General features: G+C 47.3%; 1 protein-coding gene across 6 annotated transcripts in view; it reads left to right on the forward strand.

The window, feature by feature from the left end:
- OFD1 (OFD1 centriole and centriolar satellite protein) overlaps positions 1–17,524 on the forward strand; it is a 44,632-nt gene extending 27,108 nt beyond the window's left edge. For 3 of the 6 annotated variants that reach the window (XM_045051339.1, XM_019823562.3, XM_045051338.1), the window contains 12 exons: positions 508–599; positions 1,712–1,901; positions 3,075–3,205; positions 3,732–3,843; positions 4,379–4,972; positions 5,462–5,585; positions 9,379–9,479; positions 10,403–10,522; positions 13,616–13,773; positions 16,356–16,508; positions 17,015–17,085; positions 17,378–17,524. In XM_045051339.1, the coding sequence (XP_044907274.1) occupies positions 508–599; positions 1,712–1,901; positions 3,075–3,205; positions 3,732–3,843; positions 4,379–4,972; positions 5,462–5,585; positions 9,379–9,479; positions 10,403–10,522; positions 13,616–13,773; positions 16,356–16,508; positions 17,015–17,085; positions 17,378–17,420 (1,889 nt within the window). In that variant the 3' untranslated portion in view covers positions 17,421–17,524. Of the gene's footprint in view, positions 1–507; positions 600–1,711; positions 1,902–3,074; positions 3,206–3,731; positions 3,844–4,378; positions 4,973–5,461; positions 5,586–9,378; positions 9,480–10,402; positions 10,523–10,870; positions 11,013–11,643; positions 13,774–16,355; positions 16,509–17,014; positions 17,086–17,377 lie in introns of those variants that run through there. The other 3 variants (XM_006943570.5, XM_045051341.1, XM_045051340.1) reach the window with 3 other exon arrangements.
- Positions 17,525–21,336: the final 3,812 nt, after the last annotated feature.

The following is a 21,336-nucleotide window of genomic DNA, read 5'->3' on the forward strand; positions in this document are numbered from 1 at the left end:
CCAGGGCTAAGCACTTGATGCTGACCGGTCAGGTCACCCGTGTACATCTGCTCGCAGCTAGCCTGTGGAGGCTGATACTTCTATGTACCCATGCTGTCACGCGTTTGGCAAGTCAGGGTTTTGATGTTACATCTCCATAGACCGTGTTAGATGAAGTGAAAATGACAAAATCGTAAATACAGAATCCCAACAGACAAATCTGTCTTTAAGGAAGTTCTGACCTGACGGCGTGCGGGCCCTGTGCTCAGAGCCGATGGTGTAAGTGGTGACTTTTGTGCAGCAGGACTAGGCTTGCTGCGTATTCGACCGTTAGAGTTACTTGCCGTCACGTGTTGAGTAATGGGGCTTGTTTCTTACTTGGCTGCTGATTTGTTTTGACCTTGACATCTGCTATTCAGATAATGAAATAATGGTCATTAGGTGTGACATAGTGGCCATAAGTTATTAAACGACTTGTATTTACTAGGAAAACTTAATGATGTTAATTGGTTGGCTCTTTTCTTTCAGAAAAAGCTATACATTTGCAAGAGGAGCTCACAGCTATTAATGCGAAAAAGGAAGAATTTGGTCATTCTGTAAAACGTGTCAAACAGCTCGAGGTAATGAAGTCTTGTGTTTTGAAATCGACATGAGGCAATATATGAACCTAGAGCTTTAGTCCTGCGTGATTTATCTTACGTTGTCCTCTTGACGTGTTGGGACTTGTTTCCATCTTAGTCTCCTGGGGAAGCACAGCAAGAGGATGTCCGTTGGGGCCTAGATCCCTGCCTGACTCCTGTGTCTCTCCCTTTCTGCTTGTGTGCCTTGGGGCAAGCTCTGTGACCGCAGACTCCTCCTGTGTAAACTCTGGGATGTTCCCACCATGCCTGGTTGTGGAGGGAGTTCGGGGAGCTGAGTTTTGCACGTCGTACGCGGCTTGTATGCACTAGCTTCTACCTCAGCCTCTTCTCCCTTCCCATCAAGGACAGGAAAACTTCCTGTCAGGATGTCAGGATCTCCCAGCTTAAAACCCGATGAGATGCGCTTTTCACATGCCACTGTTACTTCACTTGGATTAAGCTGTGTGTTTGCGGGGCACCTGGGTGGCTCAGTCGTTTAAAGCGTCCAACTTCGGCTCAGGTCGTGATCTCACAGTTCATGGGTTCGAGTCCTGCGTCTGGCTGTGTGCTGACAGCTTGGAGCCTGGACTCTGCTTTGGATTCTGTGTCTCCCTCTCTCGCTCTCTTTTTCTGCCTCTCTCTCAAAAAAAAAACAAAAAACTTCTGTGCTATGTGAAGGACAGAGGTGGAACTTGAGGTACATAAAATGTTAGGCACAGAACCTATTCTTATAGCCTGTTTTGTAGCACTTTAGACAGAGAACATAGTTTGTAAGGACTTGTGTATTAGAGAACTCTGTAGGCTTCTGTAACCACACTTGAGCTGTATTGTACTACTAAGAGGAAAGCACCCCACAGCGCGTTAGTGAGATCTCCCCCTTTGATACTTAAGAAATGCCTTGCTGCAATCTGGGGTTGATTTGGGGGGCCCTTAGTTGCCTCTGGAGGAGAGGACTTCTGCTGTGGTTCGGGTCTCCTTGCAGAGAAACAGACTTGGGTCAGATGACCTTCATTGAATCGTGGCGCCCAGCCTCAGGCAGCTTGGCAGCCTGGACTTAGGCGGGACTGTAGCCACCCACTGTTCACACACAGGTGTTGCTGTTTCGATTCCAGCTTGAGTTAGAGTCGGTCAGAACCCAGTCTTTGGCGATAAGCAAGCAAAACCACCTGCTGAGAGAAAAGGTGAAAGAAATGAGTGACTATTCGCTACTGAAACAAGGGAAACAGGAGCTTCAGGCGCAAAATAAATTACTTAAACAACAGCTGGAAGAGACCAGAAGTGAGAACTTGCGTCTTCTAAACCGTAAGTCTTGTCCAGATTGGCGTGTCTTTGTGATTGACACTGGCTCAGTATTCCAAAACTGCTCTGTCCTGTAAGGGAGGCTTCAGTTGAGAAGATTTTCTCAAATTTCGTGGATTGAAGGTACATTCTTTTCACTCGCCGCCACGAAATTGCATCACTAACAAGTTTCCAACTGTATAAATATGCCTCTCTGGGTGGCCCTCGGCTCCCCTTCCCTCTGAATGCTGGTTGGGTTTGGCCAGTGGGGACACACTCCTGTGCTTGGAGGGAGGGAAAAGAGTGAGGTCGAGGTGGCTGTGATCCCTTCCGCGTCTCCTCTCGTGCGGTAGGCCGGGGCGGGCCCTGGGCCTCAGCCAGGCAGGAGCCCAGGCCTTGGCTGCTCAGGGCTCTGTACCTGCTCGCGGTCTCCGGGTCTGGGAATTCCTCCCCTCCTGACCCTCCAGGCCCTAGGAGCGTTGACAACAGGGCCCCGGTAGCCCGGGGAACTACACTGTCCTTCGTGGCTACCCGATGTGAGTCCCTTTATTGAAGGATCTTCTGGTGACCCGAACTGGGGATACCATCTGCTTTCTGCCTGGACCCTAAGTGCCACTGACAGATGCCCAGGTCGGACTGGACCTCGGGGCAGTCATTGGCGGGTTCTGACAGGTTCCTCCTGTGCCTTCTGTGCGTACTATGGCAGATTGGTGGGCTTTCATGTTAATTTCTGGATTTGAAAGAATTCTTTTACTGGGAGTACAATCCTGGAGAGCTGTAAAGTTTGCAGTCACGTGCATTAAATTCTCTTGGGGCGTCTGGGTGGCTCAGTCGGTTAAGTGACTAACTCTTGATTTCGGCTCAGGTCATGATCTTGCAGTTCATGAGTTGGAGGCCCTGCACCGGGCTCCGCACTGACAGTGCGGAGCCTATCGGGGATTCTTTCTTTCTCCCTGTCTCTGTGCCTCAGTGCTTGTGTGCGTACGCGTGCTCGGCCTCGCTCTCAAAATAAGTAAACTTAAATAAGCTTTTTTTAAAGTAATTCTTTGGGAAATTGGTGAGTCAAGATGGCGCTTAGTCTCCTTAATTACTATCATGTACAAAGGGAAGAACAACGTAAAGCCTCTTGAGCTGCTTTTGTTAGGTGAAACGAGAAAACGTGAGGCTGGTGACGAGCAGGCTTTTTTACCTTCACAGACCTGGCTCAGCCTTCTCCAGAGCTGGTGGCTTTTCAGAAAGAACTAAAGAAAGCAGAGAACGCTATCGTGTGTGAGCATAAGGAGTTCGAGATCCACAGGCAGAACCTGCAGAAGCAGCTGCAAAGTGAAGTGAGTACTGCCTGGCTCACCCAGGCATCTGGGCGGGCCGCTCTGTGGGCCTGGGGACTCGGTGTGCGCCACACCGGCACCAGTCAGCCGGTGGCATCAGAAATGAGCCCCCAATCTGCTGATTACTCCCCCAGTGTTCTTTGTCCTTGGAGAAAACTCTCAAGCTGTTGTGTGACCTTAGGTTCCCCATAGTAATAAAACCGAGAGGAAAGTAAACCCCCCTAAACACGCAGTTTTCCAATCCCTGTTGGTGCTCCCTGGTAAAAGTAGCTGATTCCCCCCCTGTGATGCAACAGTGTCGATGCTCTTTCTGACGTCTGCCTCTTGTGCTGGAGTAGCTGTTGTTCAAGAGGAGTGAAAAAGGAGCTGTGGAACTTGCTAGTGGGTTCTGTTGTTGTTTCATCGGGACCCCGGGGGTGATGGGTGTCTGGAAGGAAAATCAGCCCGATGAGAGAATTGTGCCTTTGGAAGTATGCTGTGTGGTTGGTTTTACATTGATTTCTTTTCCTTGTCTAAATCTTGGCAGATTGAACGTTCTGCACAGCTGAAGGCCCAGATCCTCGATTACGAAGATTCCGTAAAGAGGTTAACGAGACAGGTGGCCGATTTGAAATTGCAACTGACACAAACCCAGACGGGTTAGACACCTCTTTAACTTGTGTGTGGGTGCACATGTGGGAGAGAGAATGCGAGCAGCTTCTGATGCTTGTGACCACGTAATGATGATGATTCAGTGAAGTTGTAATTCTCACAGTAGGGAAAAGCTATAGAAATGTGTCACCTTAGAAGTAAAACTCTTGTCTTGGGGCACCCGGGTGGCTTAGTCAGTTAAGCGTCCGACTTCAGCTCAGGTCATGACCTTGCGGTTGTGGGATTGAGCCCCATGTCAGGCTCTGTGCCGACAGCTCAGCCTGGAGCCTGCTTAGGATTCTGTATTCCCCCCCCCTTCTCTCTCCCCCTCCCCCCTCTGCGTGAAGAAAGCAGGCCTGTGAAGCCATAGCTGGTACATGCACTCTCTTGATAAATGTTGATCATGACTGCAGCTTCAGAAAGTGTTGAATGTGCGAGTTTGTCCTGAATACTTTGATTTTTGCAAAATAATGCTCTTGATCTCTTAACTCTATCCTCCACCTTTTCCCATCCTTTCTCACACTGTCGTTTTGTAACCCATAGCCCTAGAGAACGAGGTGTACCGCAACCCAAAGAATTCTCTGCTCGATCGGCCCATCAGCGGAATAACGGGTGGCAACGTGGTGGTACCTCACAATGGTGACCTGAACGGGGATTTCTTGAAAGATGCTTTCGGACTGGAAAGGCTGATGGCAGGCATGCTTCTGTCAAGGATCGCAAGTGACCCAAGTGCGAGCACCGGGAGTAGTTCCCCCGATTCTGACCTGGAGTTTGTAGCCAAGACCAAGGCAAGGGTGAAAGAGCTAGAGCAAGAGGCCGAACGTTTGGAGAAAGCTTTCCGAACTTACCATCCAAGAGTTCATCCACGCCCCACGGGAAGGTCTTCAGCCAAGGGCCCACCACCCCTGCATGCGACAGGAACGCTCAAAAAGACCACTTCCGGTTTCCCTGGAAGACGTACTTCCACAGAGGACGTGGCTGTCCCTGAGCAGCCTCTGGCAGGCACATCCGAGGAGGACAGGAGCAGTGCTTCGGCTTCCGAGGCACGGCCGTGCAAGGGCACGTCCTCCAGAGGCCTCTCCTCCACTCCCCTGCCCAAGGCCAAAAGGAGCCTCCTTGCTAAAGTGTATCTGGAAGGTGAGCTGCCAAGAGGGTTGCGGGGTGCTCTGTATTTGGAAGCTTCTGGTGCTCAGAGGGCCTCTGAACCGAGTGAGAGTGCAGCCCGGGATGGCAGGAAGGAGCAGGAGCTGAGCCTGGCAGAGCCCGAGCTCCAGCAGTCGTGTCCTCGGTCTCAACCTGCCTTGTCTGGCTGACGGTGGCGTCTCCCACACGGGGCGGGGATGCCGAGGGAGGTAGTGGGGTAGTGTCCCATTTTAGCATTTTCCTCGGCGTGCAGACCTGTGCTGAGTGACCGGTGGCTTTCCTTTTACCTCTGGTGAGTTGCATGTTTGTCACTGCTGTAGTTGTATTTAGGTGCTTGAATCATCAGTTTGGTAGATCATCTGTGTGTCCTACCCAACTGTCTGCAAGGGTAATGTTAGCTTTTTGAAGGTAACAGAACTGTTCAGAAACGACGTTGCTACCTTCTCCTTGAAATTTGTAATGGTCAAGCTTTCTGCCCCTTAGGTGGGGACAGATCCGGTGCTGCTGGCTGCAGTCCTGGTCCTGAGACAACGCCCCAGCCATCACCCTCTGAGTCCAGGCACAGCCCTTCCCTCCACCTGCTGCCCAGCCCTCCGGAGCAGGCCAGGTAACCCCGCCTTCCCCTCGGCCACACCCACTCTGGGTAGCCTCACCGGTCTCACGCTGGACTTGTTGGGGGGTTTGGGGGATATGAAAGACCACGTGGCAGTACTGAATTTGTAATCAGATTGTAAGATGACGTATGATCTTTGAGAATCCTCTAAATAACCTGCTTGGAGAAAATAACTCCTTTTAGCAAGTAAGTAATTTCTACTGGTTTGCCAAGCTTGGCGTGTAGAATAGAGACGATGGGGTCAATAAAACATCTTCATAGTTGCAAGAGTAGACTCAGTTTACAAAGATAAAACCAATGTACAAAACATGCAAAAACAAATGCGGTTGAAAACAATTTTTGGGTCCCCTGGAGGGCTCAGTCGGTTAAGTGTCTGCCTTCGGCTCAGGTCATGATCTCACGGTTTGAGTTTGAGCCTCGTGTCGGGCTCTGTGCTGACAGCTTGGGAGCCTGGAGCCTGCTTCGGATTCTGGGTCTCCTGCTCTCTCTGCCCCTCCCCTGCTCATTCTGTGTCTCTGTCTCTCTAAAAAATATAAAAAAAAAGTTAAACATTTTCACACATTGTTAGTCACTCAAAAATATTTCGGCATTTAAAATATAAACGTTATAATTTTTTTTTGGACCCGAGTATAGTTGACTCACGATGTTGGATTCGTTTCAGGTGTACAGGATGGTGATTGGACTCTGGACGTTATGCTGTGCTCCCCACGAGTGTAGCTGCTATGCAGTATTGTTAGACTCCCCTTGAGCAAATTCCCTGTGCTATACCTTTCATACCCGTGGCTTCCTCGTTTCCTAAGTGGAAGCCTTTACCTCTCACCCACCTTCACCCTTCTGCCCACCCCTCCACTCCCTCTCCCAACTGTCAGTTTGTTTTCTGTATTTAGAGGTCTTACTCTTTCTTATTCGCTTATTCTTAAGATGCCACATAGAAGTGAAATCATAGGGTATTTGTCTTAGTCTGACTTATTTCATTTAGCATCATGCCCTCTAGGTCCATGCGTGTTGTTGCAAATGGCAAAAATCGCATCCTTTATTATGGCTAATATCCCGCTAGGTATAGGTGCTTGTATACATGCTTACACACCCACGTTTCTTTATCCATTCTTCAGTCAGTAGATACTCGGGTTGCTTCTGATCTTGGCTATTGTAAGTAATGCTGCTGTAAATAGAGGGGTGCATAGATGTCTGCAAATTAGTATTTGTTGTCTTTGCATAAATACCCAAGAGTGGAATTCCTAGATGATCCGGTAATTGTATTCTTAATCGTTTGAGGAAGCTCCGTATCGTTTTTCAGTCGCTGCACCACTTGGCTTTCCCATCAACAGTGCTGGAGGGTTCCTTTCTCTCTACACCCTCACCAACACTTGGTGGTACTTGGCGTTTTGATTCTAGCCATTCTGACACATGTCACCTGATCTCTCCTTGTAGTTTTAACGTTTATTTATTTTTGAGACAGAGAGAGACAGAGTGTGAACAGGGGAGGGGCAGAGAGAGAGGGAGACACAGAATCGGAAACAGGCTCCAGGCTCCGAGCCATCAGCCCAGAGCCTGACGCGGGGCTCGAACTCACAGACCGCGAGATCGTGACCTGGCTGAAGTCGGACGCCTAACCGACTGCGCCACCCAGGCGCCCCTGGAGAAGCTTTTTATTTTGATGTAGTCCCAGTGGTTTATTTTTTTTCTCTTGCCTCAAGAGACCTACCTAGAAAAATGTTGCGAAGGCTGCTGTCACAGAAATTCCTGCCTGTGCTCGCTTTGAGGATTTCTATGGATTCAGGTCTGAGGTTTATGTCCTTAGCTTCTTTTGAGTTGATTTTTGTGTTGGGTATAAGAAAGTGGTCCAGTTTCTTTGTTTTGCATGTAGCTGTCCGGTTTTCCCAGCATCATTTACTGAAGAGGCTGTCTTTCCCCATTGTATATTGTTGCCTCATATGTCAGATTAATGGGCCATATTAACTTGAATTTCTTTTTGGGCTCTCTATTCTGTTTGATGGATGTGTGTGTCTATTTCTGTCAGTGCCATATGGTTTTGATTACTATAGCCTTCCAGCATATCTTGAAATCTGGGATTGTGATCCCTCCAGCTTTGATCTTTTTTCTCAAGATTGCTTTGGCCCTTTGGGGTCCACTGTGGTTCCATACAAATCTTAGTATTTGTTCGAGTTCTATTAAAGATGCTGTTCGGGGGGGCACCTAGGGGACTCAGTCGGTTGAGCATCCGACTTTGGCTTGTGTCATGAGCTCACAGTTTGTGGGTGCAGCCGCATGTCGGGCTCTGTGTACACAGTTCAGAGCCCGGAGCCTGCTTTGGATTGTCTCTCATTCTCTCAAAAACAAACATTATAAGATTATTTTTAAAATGCTGTTTGTATTTCGATAGCGATTGCATTGAATCTGTAGATTGCTTGGGGTAGCAGGGACATTTGAACAACGTTACTTCTCACAATCCATGAGCATGGACTGGCTTTCTGTTGGTGTCCTCTTCAGTTTCTTTTATCAGTGTTGTATAGTTTTCCAAGTACAGGTCTTTCAGCTTCTTGGTTAGATTTATTTCTAGGTATTTTACTATTTTTGGTGCAATCGTAAATGGAGTTACTTATGTTTTTGTACTACTTCATTAATAGCGTACATAAATGCAACTGATTTCTGGGTATTTTTCTATCCTGCAACTTCACTGAATCCATTTATTCCAATAGTTTTTTTGGTGGAGTCTAGGGTTTTCTATGGATAGGATCATGTTGTCTGCAGAGAGTGACCGTTGACTTCTTCCTTTCCAATGTGGATGCCTTTGTTTGTTTTTGAGAGAGACAGAGAAAGAGAGAGCATGTGCACAAGTCGGGGAGGGACAGAGAGAGAGAGAGAGAGAGAGAGAGAGAGAGAGAGAGGGAGACACAGAATCTGAAGCAGGCTCCAGTCTCTGAGCTGTCAGCACAGAGCCCGACGCGGGGCCTGAACTCACGAACCATGAGCTCATGACCTGAGCCAAAGTCAGCTGCTTAACCGATTGAGCCCCCCAGGTGCCCCATGGATGCCTTTTCTCATCTGATTGCTGTGGCTAGGACTTCTGGTACTACGTTGAGTCAAAGTGGGAAGAGTAGACCTCCTTGGCTTGTTCCTGATCTTAAGAAGTTCCAATTTGCATATAATGGAAGTAAACCCTCAATTGGTAGTGGGTCCTGGGGTACGACTGCTTAAGCAGGCGTGGGTGGGTGTGTTCAGGAGCACAGGGGTGGGTGGCTCAGTCTGGGATTCGGGTCTCCTGTGGGACCCCTGTTGATGTCTAGTCCCCATGGCAGGAGATGCTGACTGCTTCATTCTGGGCTTCTGCATGTGGATTCCATTTTACTGTACAGAGTTGAAAATTGCCACATGTGCCTATCAGCCTAAATCGTGTTAATGGTTTTTTAGATCACTCTTGTAATAAAGCCAAAAAGAAAGATGAGACACGTGTGCTGAGGGAGGGCTTTTTAGTTTACAGGGGGCTTGGAGTGTAGCACTCTCAGCCGGCACGTGCTGGCGGTGTGCACAATTGTTTTCAAAACATTTTCGGGTTCTTTAAGAAATAAACTGCTCCCGGGAACAGCATGGTGATGAGGGTAGCACTTCTCTCCCAGCCAGTGCGTGGGGGGTGCCCACTGCAGTGTAGCCCTTGTTGTCTGTGAGTCTAGGGAAAACTGCTTTTCTGCAACAGTTTCTTGAGTCCCAAAGAGTTTGCGTCATCCTGTGCTCTGGGGTTTTATATTCCTTCAACGTGACATCCTTGAATTTTATTCTTCCAATCTAGTCTTCATCAAAGACAGACAGAACTTGAAGAACAAGGAGGACTTGCAGATCCAGACAAGCTACCTTTTAAGGACAATGAGGAATTTGGAGCATCTTTTGAATGTAAGTTCAAATAGGAGTCCTGGTTTTTAGAAGTTAAGAATGTAGAAAGCTTAGTTCTGGTGAAACATAACCACGGTCATAAAAAGCGAAGCTGTCACAGATTAGGACATTTTGATTTTTGTGGTAAAACCACAGATACTAACATACTGCCTCATTTTTAAATCACAAAGATTTTCGGGGGGTGGGGGGTTCGGAGTTCTATTCGTTAAATGTTTCTGGATAGTTCACCATTTCAGAGTGGGAGCTGAGCCTCTAATTGAATCCTCAATTCAGTTTACCACTTTTGGGATTGCCTCAGATTTAAAATGATTTTTTTTGTTTCTCCTTTTATGGAACACGAGCATGCTAAGTTAGTTTTGTTTGAATTACACTGATTCCATTGACTGCCTCAGATTTAGAAAGCCCGTTGTTTAATTAAAGAATAGAGGTAAAATACTACAAGCTTAAAGAGTCTAGAAATGGTATCCTGGCCATGGCCCCGCTTTGTATATAAGCTGTCATCGTGTTTCGTGAGCTTCATCGCTAAGTGTGAAAGGTAGAACATTTTGAACATTTAAATGGCTTAGTAAACTTTTCAAAATCCCTGTGACTCCCCCTTGTTAGGCTCGTTAAATCATGATTTTAAATACAGTTCAAACGATTAGCAGCAACCAGGTGAGTTCTGGGACTCAGCTGATTTTCCTGTTGGGTGACTGATTTGATCGTGGGAGTGAATGTAATTCTCAAAGCTAAAGAACACTTGCAGACGTGAACGCGGGCAGACGGGCGGCTGTGATGCAGACTCTCGAGCTGGCCCGGCTGCTCTGGCCGAGACTTGATGCTTGGGAGCGAGCGGTCCCCCCCCCCCCCCCCCCCCCCCCCCCCCGCGCCGCACGCCCTTCCCTCGCTGTGGTTCCTGAGACTCACGTTCGCACCTCTTGCAGATGCAGGGAGCACGCCGAGGCAGTTTGAGGTGGACGGCCTCCATCCTGCTGGCGACGTGCCTCACGTGGGTGCTGCCGCCGCCGTGGTGTCTGCCGGACCTCTCGCTTGTTGCCACCCCGGTAAGTTTTGCTTTGTTTGAAGTCACAAAATGAATTAACGAATTAGTGATAGTTAATACTACCTCGTTTTCTAGTTATTTGCTTCTTCCATGCATTAAAGTTGGACAAGAAAAACCTTCCCGGGGCGCCTGGGGGGGGTCTCAGTAGGTTGAGCGTCTGACTCTTGATTCCCATCCGGGTCATGATGTCACGCTTTGTGGGTTCCAGCTCTGCATCGGGCTCTGCTCTGAAAACTGGAGCCTGCTTGGCATTCTCTGGTTCCCCTGCATCGTCCCTCACCTCACACTCTCTCTCTCAAAATACATCAAGGTTTTTCTTTTTTTAAAGTTGATCTACTTCAATCTTCAGGGAAGCTGATGACATTGGAGGAGAACTGGGTGTCAGACTTGTCTGGCCTGGCCCACCTGGTCTTTGCTCTTCCCTTCTCCAGACCGCCTGCTTCCCTCCCCAGTGGAGACTTTTGAGCTCTGCCCCAGGGCTCAGCCAACAGGTGTGTCCTTTTCTCCTTGAACCAGAGTGTTTTAGCCTCAGAGGTGAAAGGAAATGCCTGAAGTAAAACCACCTGTAGGTCCTTCCCAAACATCAGCAGAGCATCATCCCTAAAACCCATGGGATGCTTCTTGAAACCGGTTTGTTGGTTTCAGGCACAGTTGGGAATATGAGGAATCCCTGAAAGGAGCGAGAGGGTTGGTTTTTGCTGATTCCAGAGCAAGTCATTTCTGGAAAGTGCTCACTCAGACTCCATCAAGAGCCTTTTGCATATTGGATGCTTTTCTGGAAGCTGCCACTGCTTCATGCAGCTTCTAGCAGGACAGTCAGCAGGCCATGGCTGATGGCATCCGATAGGACAGCTGATGGGGGCAGTGGTGCCCTAGAGCAGCTCTGATGGGCAGACACTGGAGTGAATAGGGAATAGAAATAATGCAATAGAATAAGGGACACGAACTGAGTTGACAGGCCTTCTGTTTCTGACAGGTACAGTACGTTATAATAAACGGCTTCTTAAATTACTATTAAACGGTGGGGTTACATTCTGATCGTTGAGGAACTCTCAGATCTGTTGTTTCACGTCTTTGGGCGCCAAGGGAGGTAAAGCCTAAAACTTGCTATCTTTGTGCCAGTGGAAACCGTGCTTTTCTTCGCTCTTCCGTCCAAAGAGGTTTCCCTCTGCCACTCTGGAGCCACCAAGTACACCTCGCAGCGAAGGAGCCCTTTCCTCATTGTCTCTTGAAATCTTCCCCCAAACGGCATCCTCGCCCTGAGGTCGCTGCTCCAGACAAGTGACATGCCTCCAGCGAGGAGGCTGCGTTTCTGCCTATGCAAGTGGCCAGTGGCCGCCTCTAGGGTTTGAATTTCATGACCAGGATCAAGTGGAGACTGTGCTGCCGCTCTCCTGTGGGAGACGCTAACTTTTGGTTGGTGACTAGAGCACAGCCACGAGGCTGTAAGTCCCGTCGTGAATCTGTGCTTGTCTGTGTGTTAGCCTTGCTGGGAAAGCTGAGGTTCTGGACCAGAGCTGGAGGAGAGAGGTCAGCGTAGTCCTCTGTGGAACTGAGATGAAGTTAAACATGTGAGGCGTGGGGACGTGTGTGGTCAGCCTAGAGAACAGGCGATTCAAACCTGGACCTTGGCCGGAAGAGACAGAAGTAGGGAGACAGGTGCTTCTGGGTTTTGACAAGGCAGGTACAAGGTACTGTGCGAATATGGCGCTGAAGTGGCCACTTGTCACTGTAGGAATGAGGAGCTCACAGAAGATGGGGCATTCAGGTGAGGGCTGGCATCCTGGGTGGGGCTTGGGGGAAGGGGAGCACATCTGCTTGAGGAGGACGTGTGAGCGGGTAGCAGGGCAGACGGCGCTGTACTCAGGCACCCGTGTGCGTGCCAGCGCCTAGACGAGAGGTTTCGGACGTGAACGTTCAGGTGATCCAGGAGGTCAGGCAGGAAGGGAAAAGGCAGGTGGGCACTCGACCGCCACGGGTTTGGATTCCACCGGAGCGGAGCGTGTGCACAGCACATCCGGAAGTGACTGGTGCTCATGCAGGTGAAGGTGGGCTGCCTGGAGAGACCTTGGTCACGGAGACCCTTGACCAAGTGATTTCGGCCACCCGGGTGAACAGTGATGAGGACCTGAACTGCAGCAGGAGGAGGAAGAGGAAAGTGTAAGCCCTGGTGACCGAGTGGACGTGGTGTGGCAAGAGCATGACTCCAGGGACAAGGATGAGGAGTTCAGCTAGGAAGCCAGGGCTTCAGGATCTCCTGTGTCAATGGCAGGGAGCCCGGTAGAAACGTGGGTGTGAGCAAACACGGAGAGAGGTCAGGACCGGAGAGGGAGGTGTGGGAAAGGTGGGGGATCAGCCCGGCGGAGGTGGGCGGCGGCAGCTACTTGGCTAGACCAGGGGGAGGGTGTGGTGGTGTCCCATGGGGGGTGCAGGAGAGACTGCAGCACCCCTGCACGGGAGCAAGGCGGGGAGTTACAAGAGGGCTGTGTCTGGGCGCCGGGGCGGGGGGTGCTCAATCAGGTAAGTATTGGACTCTGGGTTTCTGCTCTGGTCATGATCTCCTGTGTGGGTTTGAGCCCACGTGGGGCTCTGTCCTAACTGCACAGAGCCTGCTTGGGATTCTGTCTCTCCCCTTCCCTCTGACCCTTCCCCACTTGTGCACACACACTTTTGCGTTCTGTCTCTCAAGTATACTTAAAAAAAAAAAAAGGGGGGGGTGGGGGCTGTGTAAATGAATAGGGACTAACGGTTAAGTCTGAATCCTAGAGATGGGGGGAGGCTCCTAACCAGAGGCAGAAGTGGAAAAGTAGGGCTTGGGAGGTGGGCAAAGACGGGGAGAAGATGTGATGGGGGGGCATGGGAGGCAGCTAAAGTCATCGTGGTCAGGGTGGCTTATCTGCATCTCAGCCAAGTAAAGGTGGGGCGCGGTGCTCGGAGTGGGTTTGGGGGCTCACAGATGGAACAGGCCAAGAGCCCTCTGAGAACCCGGCAGATTCTTCCTGAGTCTTGGGAAGGGCCCCTGCGAAGCAGTCCTGCTTATATCTGAAAAATCTGATGCTGGAAACGACTTGCTTTTTATTTTCTGTCCCACTAGGTGTAGATAAGAAACCAATGGGAGAACAGAAGGAAGAAGAAAAAGTATGGGAACAGCACATGACAGAACAAAAGCAAAGACAAGAAATAAGGAAGAGTGAACTGCAAGAAGCTTTAGAAAGGGAACGAAGAGAACTAGAGAAGCTGGATCAAGAGCGGGTAACGATCGGTGCAACCCAGTTCTCTCTACCGGCGTTGGCACGGTGCCCTTCTTGAGTCCCTTGCTCTCAGGGAGGGAGGTCCTTGCTGTGTCCCAAAGTCCTAGGAGTGGCGGGCAACTTTGTCTGGTTTTGGTTTTTTTACCATACAACATTCTTGCAGTATTACGGACTGTGTTCTCTATGCAGTACTTGACGTCTCTGTAACTTAAAACTGGACGTTTGTACCTCTCAACCCCCTTTATTTCACCCATCCGCCACCCACCTATCCTGCTGGCAAGCACCAGTTTTCTGTATTTGAGCCTGGGTGTTGTGGTTTGTTTTTTTAGATTGCACGTATAAGTGAAATCATGATGTATCTGTCTTTCTCTGACTTCACTTAGCATCCTACCCTCTAGGTCCATCTGTTGGCGCAAATGCCAAGATCTCCTCCTTTCTATGACTAATACTCCGTTGTTTGTATATACTACATTTCTTTTATCCATTCGTCTTTGGATGGACGGTCACTTGCTTCCATATCTTGGCCATGGTAAATCAAGTTGCTGTAAACAGAGAGGTGCATATATCTTACCAAATGAATGTTTTGGGGCTTTTTTGTATAAAGACCCTTACGGATTCACTGGATCATGTGGTAATGGTATTCTCGATCTTTTGAGAAACCTTCATTCTGTTCGTCAGAGTGGCTGCACCAGTGATGACTCTTCCACATCCTCGCCAGCGTGGGTTGGTTGTTTCTTGCCTTTTCAATTTTGGCCATTCTGATGGGTGTGACGTTCTATCTCGTTGCTTTGATTTGCATTTTCCTGATTGATGTTGAGCATAGTTTCGTGTCTCTGCTGGTCATCTGAATGTATTTGGAAAAATGTTTATTCAGGTCTTCTGCCCATTTTTGATTGGATTGTTTGGGGTTTTGTTTTTTTGTTTTTTTTTTTTTTTTTGGTATTGTGTAAGTTCTTCATATATTTTGGAAAACCTTTCATTGGATATATCACTTACAAAAATGTTCTCTCATTCAGTAGGTTGCTGTTTCATTTTGTTGATGGTTTCCTTTGCTGTGCTGAAGCTTATATCTTGATGTAGTCCCAATGGTTTATTGTTGCTTTTGTTTCCCTTGCCTCAGGAAATCTATCTAGAAAAATGTCAAAGGCCAATGTCTGATGACTACCTATGCTTTCTTCTAGGAGTTTTATGGTTTGAGTTCTCACATTGATGTCTTGAATCTTTTTGAGCTTGTTTTTAAGAATGTGGTCCAGGCACACCTGGGTGGCTCAGTCGGTTGAGCATCCAACTTCAACTCAGGTCATGATCTCACGCTCAGGGTTCAAGCCCCACACCGAGCTCTGTGCTGACAGCTCAGAGCCTGGAGCCTGTTAGAGATTCTGTGGGTGTGTGTGTGTCTCTCTCTCTCTGCCCACCCCCCCCACTCGTACTCTGTCTCTGCCTGCCCCCCCCTCAAAATAAACATAATAATGTGGTCCAATTTCCCCAGCACCATTTATTGAAGAGACTGTCTTTTCCCTACTGTATATTCTTGCCTCTTCTGTTGTAGATTAATTGACCATATTAGTGTGCGTTTATTTTGGGGCTTTCTATTCCATTAATCGGTGTGTCTGTTTGTGCCAGTGCCATACCGTTTGGATTACTGCAGCTTCATAGTCTATCTTGAAATCTGGGATTGTGATACCTCTGGCTTTGCTGTTTAAGATTGTTTTTGGCTATTGGGTCTTTTATGGTTCCATACAAATCTTAGTATTAGTAGGTTCAGTCTTACTAAAAGCCTGCTTTAGGTGTCCCAATCTTCTCCTTTCTTTAAAAGACTGAGAGACGTTGTGTATAACATAGACCTTAGGAGTTTCACAACAAAGAGGAGCTTTTATGAGCTCATTGGCATGCATTCTCCTCTGGTCCTGGAAATAAGCCATAAATAAAGTTTGTGAGAGAGGACAGGCACATGAGCGGGGGAGGGGCAGAGAGCCAGAAGCCCAAGCAGGCTCTGCACTGCCAGCACAGAGCCCACCGCGGGACTTGAACTCCCATGAGATCATGACCTGAGCCAAAACCAAGAGTCAGATGCTTTAACCCACCGAGCCACCCAGGTGCCCCTAGATCTTGCCTTTTTAAAATGGGGTTTAAAGAAAGCTTCCGAGGTCAGCTAGGTGGGATGAGAGTAACCCAGGGGAAGTGACTGCTGGTCACCGGTGCCTTCCAGGGGCTCCCTTGTCCTCATCCTTACTCTGGGTTTGTTCTGGCCTTCTTGGTCCTGATTGTGGTTCCAGGCGTGTGGATTACTCTTGTCACTTTATATACTTGCTGAGTTGTCTTGAAATCTTCCATATGGATGTTCTTGGACTCCTGGTTAGTTTGGCCTAAAGCACAGGACACGTGAGGCGAATTAATCCCCTGCTTCATTGAGATGGCTTGTTTGGTTTCTCTTGCATGGCAATGACTTCAATTAAGGAAATTGTTCTTTGGCATGCAGGTTGTACTTACAGGATCAGGATTATATTACTATGCATTTTTAAACGTTTAAAAGTTGTTATGATATATTTGTGTTTCCTATGCTGGTGCCTATGTATTCCACAGAGGATGATTGAAGAATCATTGAAGATTGAAATGGAAAAAGAAATGGAAATGACTGTTGAAGAAACGAAAGACCAGCCTGTCTGTGGTGAAAATCCTTTAGAGAAGTACATGAGAATTCTTCAGCAAAATCAAGACCAGGAGTCTGCAGATAAGGTGCTGATGCTTTGGACCGGCTGTCTGTGGAAGGGGTGCCGGGGGATGCTTTGGTTTGTTTGAAGACCTTAGGACGAGAATCTGCCTTCTCCATCGGAGACCACAAATTGAGGCGTAGAAGATGCAAAGTTCAAATAGAGCCTTGAATCTCTTGGCCAAATTTCATCACTTTTGTTTGGGTAAAGATGGAAGAGATCTCTGTGTCAAATTTGATAAAAGTTGACATGTGTCTCATTATTTTAAGAACAAGAAAGAAAAAATGAAAGGTGTATTCATGAATAAAAAATGCATTAGTGCTCTCTGAGACCTAAATACTTAAGTCTCAGACACTGGGTGTTGAGAATGGGTAGCAGGTGGTTTATTTTGATATACCTACTAAATTTGATGTTTAGAAGTCACCTCTTTTTCAGTTTCTTAAATGACCTTTATCTCAGAGTTGTTAGAGAAATGAAAGTATTGAATAAAATTCCTACATGTGTAATTTGAAAATTCTTTTTCCCTCTTGGTATCAGAGTTCAAAGGTGGTCAGAGAAGGCTCCCAAGTGGAAACACTGCCATCTAGCAACAAAGACGAAAGGTATGGTTCCCCCAACGTGATGTTGCCTGCACAAACCATCGTGTGGTGGGTTGTGTCAGCCAAGGGAAGTGTTCAGATGTTTGAGGCTGCCTGTGAGAAATGAGTGAAACAATCAAAATTTAGGGACTTCAAAAAAAACACCATACAGCATCTTTTAATTTGTGAAATTGGTTCTGAAATAAATAGTAAGCAAGGGCACAAAGCCCACAGGGAAAGAAAGAGAACATGATAAAGATCCCTGAATAAGTTTAACAAAAATTTAATAAAAATATTTTATTTTTCCTTAATTTAGTTTCACAGGCTTTTCTCCCGAAGGGCCAGATGACTTCTGGTAACCATGTTTGCTGCTGAGTGCCTTACCCATGTAATGTGACTTTGAGGCCTATTGATTTTCTGTAACGACACAAAATCCTCAATAAAAATCTTATGTGAAATCCCATGTGATTGTGTTTCTCATAATTTTATTTGGGTTATAAACGAAAAATCATCTAGTCTGGCAATACCTCTTCAGGCTTTGTTTGAAGCTAGAAGGAGCTGGGGGTGGTAGGTTTGTTTTCACCTCCCCATTTTTGTCTTGCGTGATCTGTATTCGAAAACTTACTGGCCAAGTTCCGGACCTACGTTTCGGAAGTCTCCTCTGTTGCTTTCCTCTCCAGAGTTGGGCTGCCTACCCCCTGCCAAACAGGAGGCCATCTTCCCCACGCTCTCCTTCTGATCTGGCGCTGGAAATAGACACAGGTCTTTCCATCCCAGGCTCTAGAAAGAGTACGGTATCCCCTCCGGTCTTGCCTTTTGACATCTTTTTCTTAGGAACAAACACGATTCCTCCTTAGATGGTGATCGAGAAGGTGACGTTAGCCAAGCACTTTGTGTACCAGATACAACTTAAAACCTTGGTATGTATAACCTCAAATCTTTATATCACCATATGAAACACGTACTGGGACTATCCATATTTTACAGATGACGACACATGAGGCACAGAGGTTAGTGACTTGGCCAGGGTCTCCTAGCCATCAAATTGCAGAGCCGGGACGTGTGCCCCGGTGGGAGACCGGTGCCGCCTCCACGCTGGGCTGTTGGGGAACTGCTCCCGTGGAAGACCTCCCACAGCTTACAGCGGCTTGTCCGGTAGCTAGCCCTTTCCAGGGTGACCTTGAGGGACCACACAGGGAACAAAGGAGATAACTGCCCACTGATGCAGCACCCCAAAACTTCCCCAAGGGGAGGAAGAGGCTCACGTGCTGCCGTCCCCCTTTCTTCGTGCACACCGGCACCACAGTGTAGCGTCTGGTGTATGCAACCGCCTTGGAAGGAGTTCTCGAATGACCCTGCCAGTATAGTCACCAAAAAGCGTACCTAGGACGGCTCTGAGGGTGACCAAGCACCCGGTTTGCCTGGACCAGAGAGGTTCCCTGGGACATGAGGCTTAACGTGCTAACCGATGGTCACCCAGCTCCTGATGTGGGGTGGGTTCGTCCGGTCTGCTTTTCCAGTGAGGTCCCAGAGACCCACTTCCCTTTACAAATACAGACTGGGCTGAACTGGTTTTGCCAAGGATTCTTACTAGGTCACCGAGTTCCATGACCGAGGGGGGAAGGAGATTTTTTTTTTTTTTTTTTTTTTTGGTGTTTGTTACCGTTTGGGTGTCAAAAGAATCTTCCACTGAAGGGGACATTTTGGAGTAATGAAATAAGTTGTCCGGGCCCCTTCCTCATCACACTTAGCATATCAAGCCTGGAGTCCTGGTGCCATCTTCTCTTTCAACACCACCTCACTGGGTCTTTTTTTTTTTTTTTTCTTCCAGCTTTCAGATAAAATGTACATAGGACATCTTGTGAATCTTAAGGTATAGAAGGTGTTCAGGAGGGCTCTTTCAGAGGGGCACGTGCACTCCAATGTTGATAGCAGCGCTATTGACGATAGCCAAAGTATGGAAAGAGCCCAAATGTCCCTCGACAGACAAAATGGTTAAAGATGTGGTAGATAGGTATACACGAGGCCGTCTTACTCCAGGATCGAAAAGAGTGAAATCGTGCCATTTGCAACAACGTGGATGGAACTAGAGTGTATTAGGCTAAATGAAAGAAGTCAGAGATGAGACAAATACGTTATGATTTCACGGACGGAATTTAAGATACAAATAGGTGGATGTAAGGGAAGGGAAGCAAAAAAAACATAAAAACAGGGAGACAAACCCTAAGAGACTCGTAAATACAGAGAACAAACGGTTGTTGGAGGGGTGTTGGGTCGGGGAGTGGGCTAAATGGGCAGGGGGCCTTATTAAGGAAGGCACTTGTTGGGATGAGCCCTGGGTGTTACAAGTAAGTGATGAATCACCAAATTCTATTCCTGAAGTGATTATTACACTTTATGATAACTAACGTGGATTTAAATTAAAAATCTTTTTTTAAATATACAGAAGGTGTTGACATGGTAGGCTTACACGTTGCAAAATTATTACCAGCACAAAGTTAGCAAACACCTGCATCATGTCCCATAATTTCCACTTACCCGTGAGAACATAGCGTCTTTCAAGTCTGTTACGATATCATTAACCATAATCACTCTGCTGTCTGTTGGATTTTCTGAATTGACTCCTCTCATAAGTGGAAGTGAGTGCCCTCTGACCAACATCTCTTTTCCATTCTCCCCAGTTCCTGCTAACCACCATTTTAGTCTTTCTAGGAGTTAACCTTTTTGAGGTTTCCCTTAGCGAAGTCCATCCGTGTTGTTGCCAAAAAGCAGGATCTCCTTTTTTTTCTCATGGCTGAATAACATTCCTTTGTATATAGATACACCTTATCAGCTTTACTCATTCATCCCCTTGAAGGCCACTTAAGTTTCCATATCTTGACTATTGTGAGTAATATTGCCGTGCACGTGGCAATCCAGATCTCTCTCCAAAAACCTGTTTTCATTTCCTTTGGGCAAGTACCCAGAAGGGACATTGCTGGATCATAGGATACTTCTAGTGTTTTACTTTTTTGAGTGAACCTCCCTACGGTTAACCACGGTGGCTGCCCCAGTTTGCGTTCCCTCCAGCAGTGCACGAGGGTTCTCTTGTCCACATCTTCCCCAACGCTTGTTACCGCTGGTGTTTTTCATGATTACCATCCTAACTGGTGTGACGTGATGTCTCGTTGTGGTTTTGATTTGCATTTCCTTGATGATTGACGTTGATCACCTTTTCATATATCTGTATACTGTCTTTTGAAAACTGTTGAGGGGCGCCTGGCTGGCTTAGTCTGTGGAACCCCGGACGCCTGATCTCGGGGTTGTATGTTCAGGTTCCACATTGGATGTAGAGATAAATCTTTTTTAAAAAGTTCAGTTCCTCTGCCTATTCTTTATTTGGATTGTTTTCTGCTCTTGAGTCATAGGAGTTCTTGATATGTTTTGGCTATTAACCCTTTTAACCAGATACCTGGTTTGCAAACACTTTGTTCCACTCCCTAGGCTGCCTTTTCACTTTGTCGATGGTGCCATTTGCTGTGTGGAAGATTGCTAATTCGATGTAGTCTCACGTGTTTATCTTTGCTTTTGTTGCCTTTCAGTTTTGTGTCAAATTCAAAAAGGAAAAAAAATAATTGCCAAGACTGATGTCGATGAGTCTTCCCCCTGTGTTTTCTTCTAGGAATTTTGTAGTCTTCAGATCTTATGTTCAGGTCTTTTTTTTATCCCCCCAAGTCTTTAATCCATTTGGAGTTGCTTTTTGCATATGGTGTAAGATAGGGGTCCAGTTTCATTCTTACGCATGTGCCTATCCAATTTTCCCAGTACCGCTTACTAAAGAAACTACCCTTTCCCCCTTTCTTTTATATATCCTTGTATATTCTGGACTCATTTGTCATAATGGACTGTATATGAATGAGTTTATTCTGGGCTCGCTCTCCTATTCCACTGTCTAGGTGTCTGTTTTTATGCCAATACCGTACCGTTTTGATTATTAAAGCCTTGTACTATAGTTTGAAATCTGGAAGTGTGATACTTTGAGATGTGTTTGTTCTTAAGATCGCTTAAGCTATTTAGGGTTTTATTTTGTTTCATACAAATTTTATGATTTTTTAAAAATTTTCTTTTTGGAGAGTGGAAGCGGGGGAAAGGGGGCAGAGAAAAAATCCTAAGCAGGCTCTACACTGAGGTCCTCCACGTGGGGCTTGATCCCACGACCTTGGGATCCTGACCTAAGCTGAAATCAAGAGTCGGATGCTCAATTGACTAAGCCACCAGGACACCCCCTTAATTTCT

Source organism: Felis catus, chromosome X (genome assembly GCF_018350175.1).
Source record: "Felis catus isolate Fca126 chromosome X, F.catus_Fca126_mat1.0, whole genome shotgun sequence".
NCBI classification, from domain to species: domain Eukaryota; kingdom Metazoa; phylum Chordata; class Mammalia; order Carnivora; family Felidae; genus Felis; species Felis catus.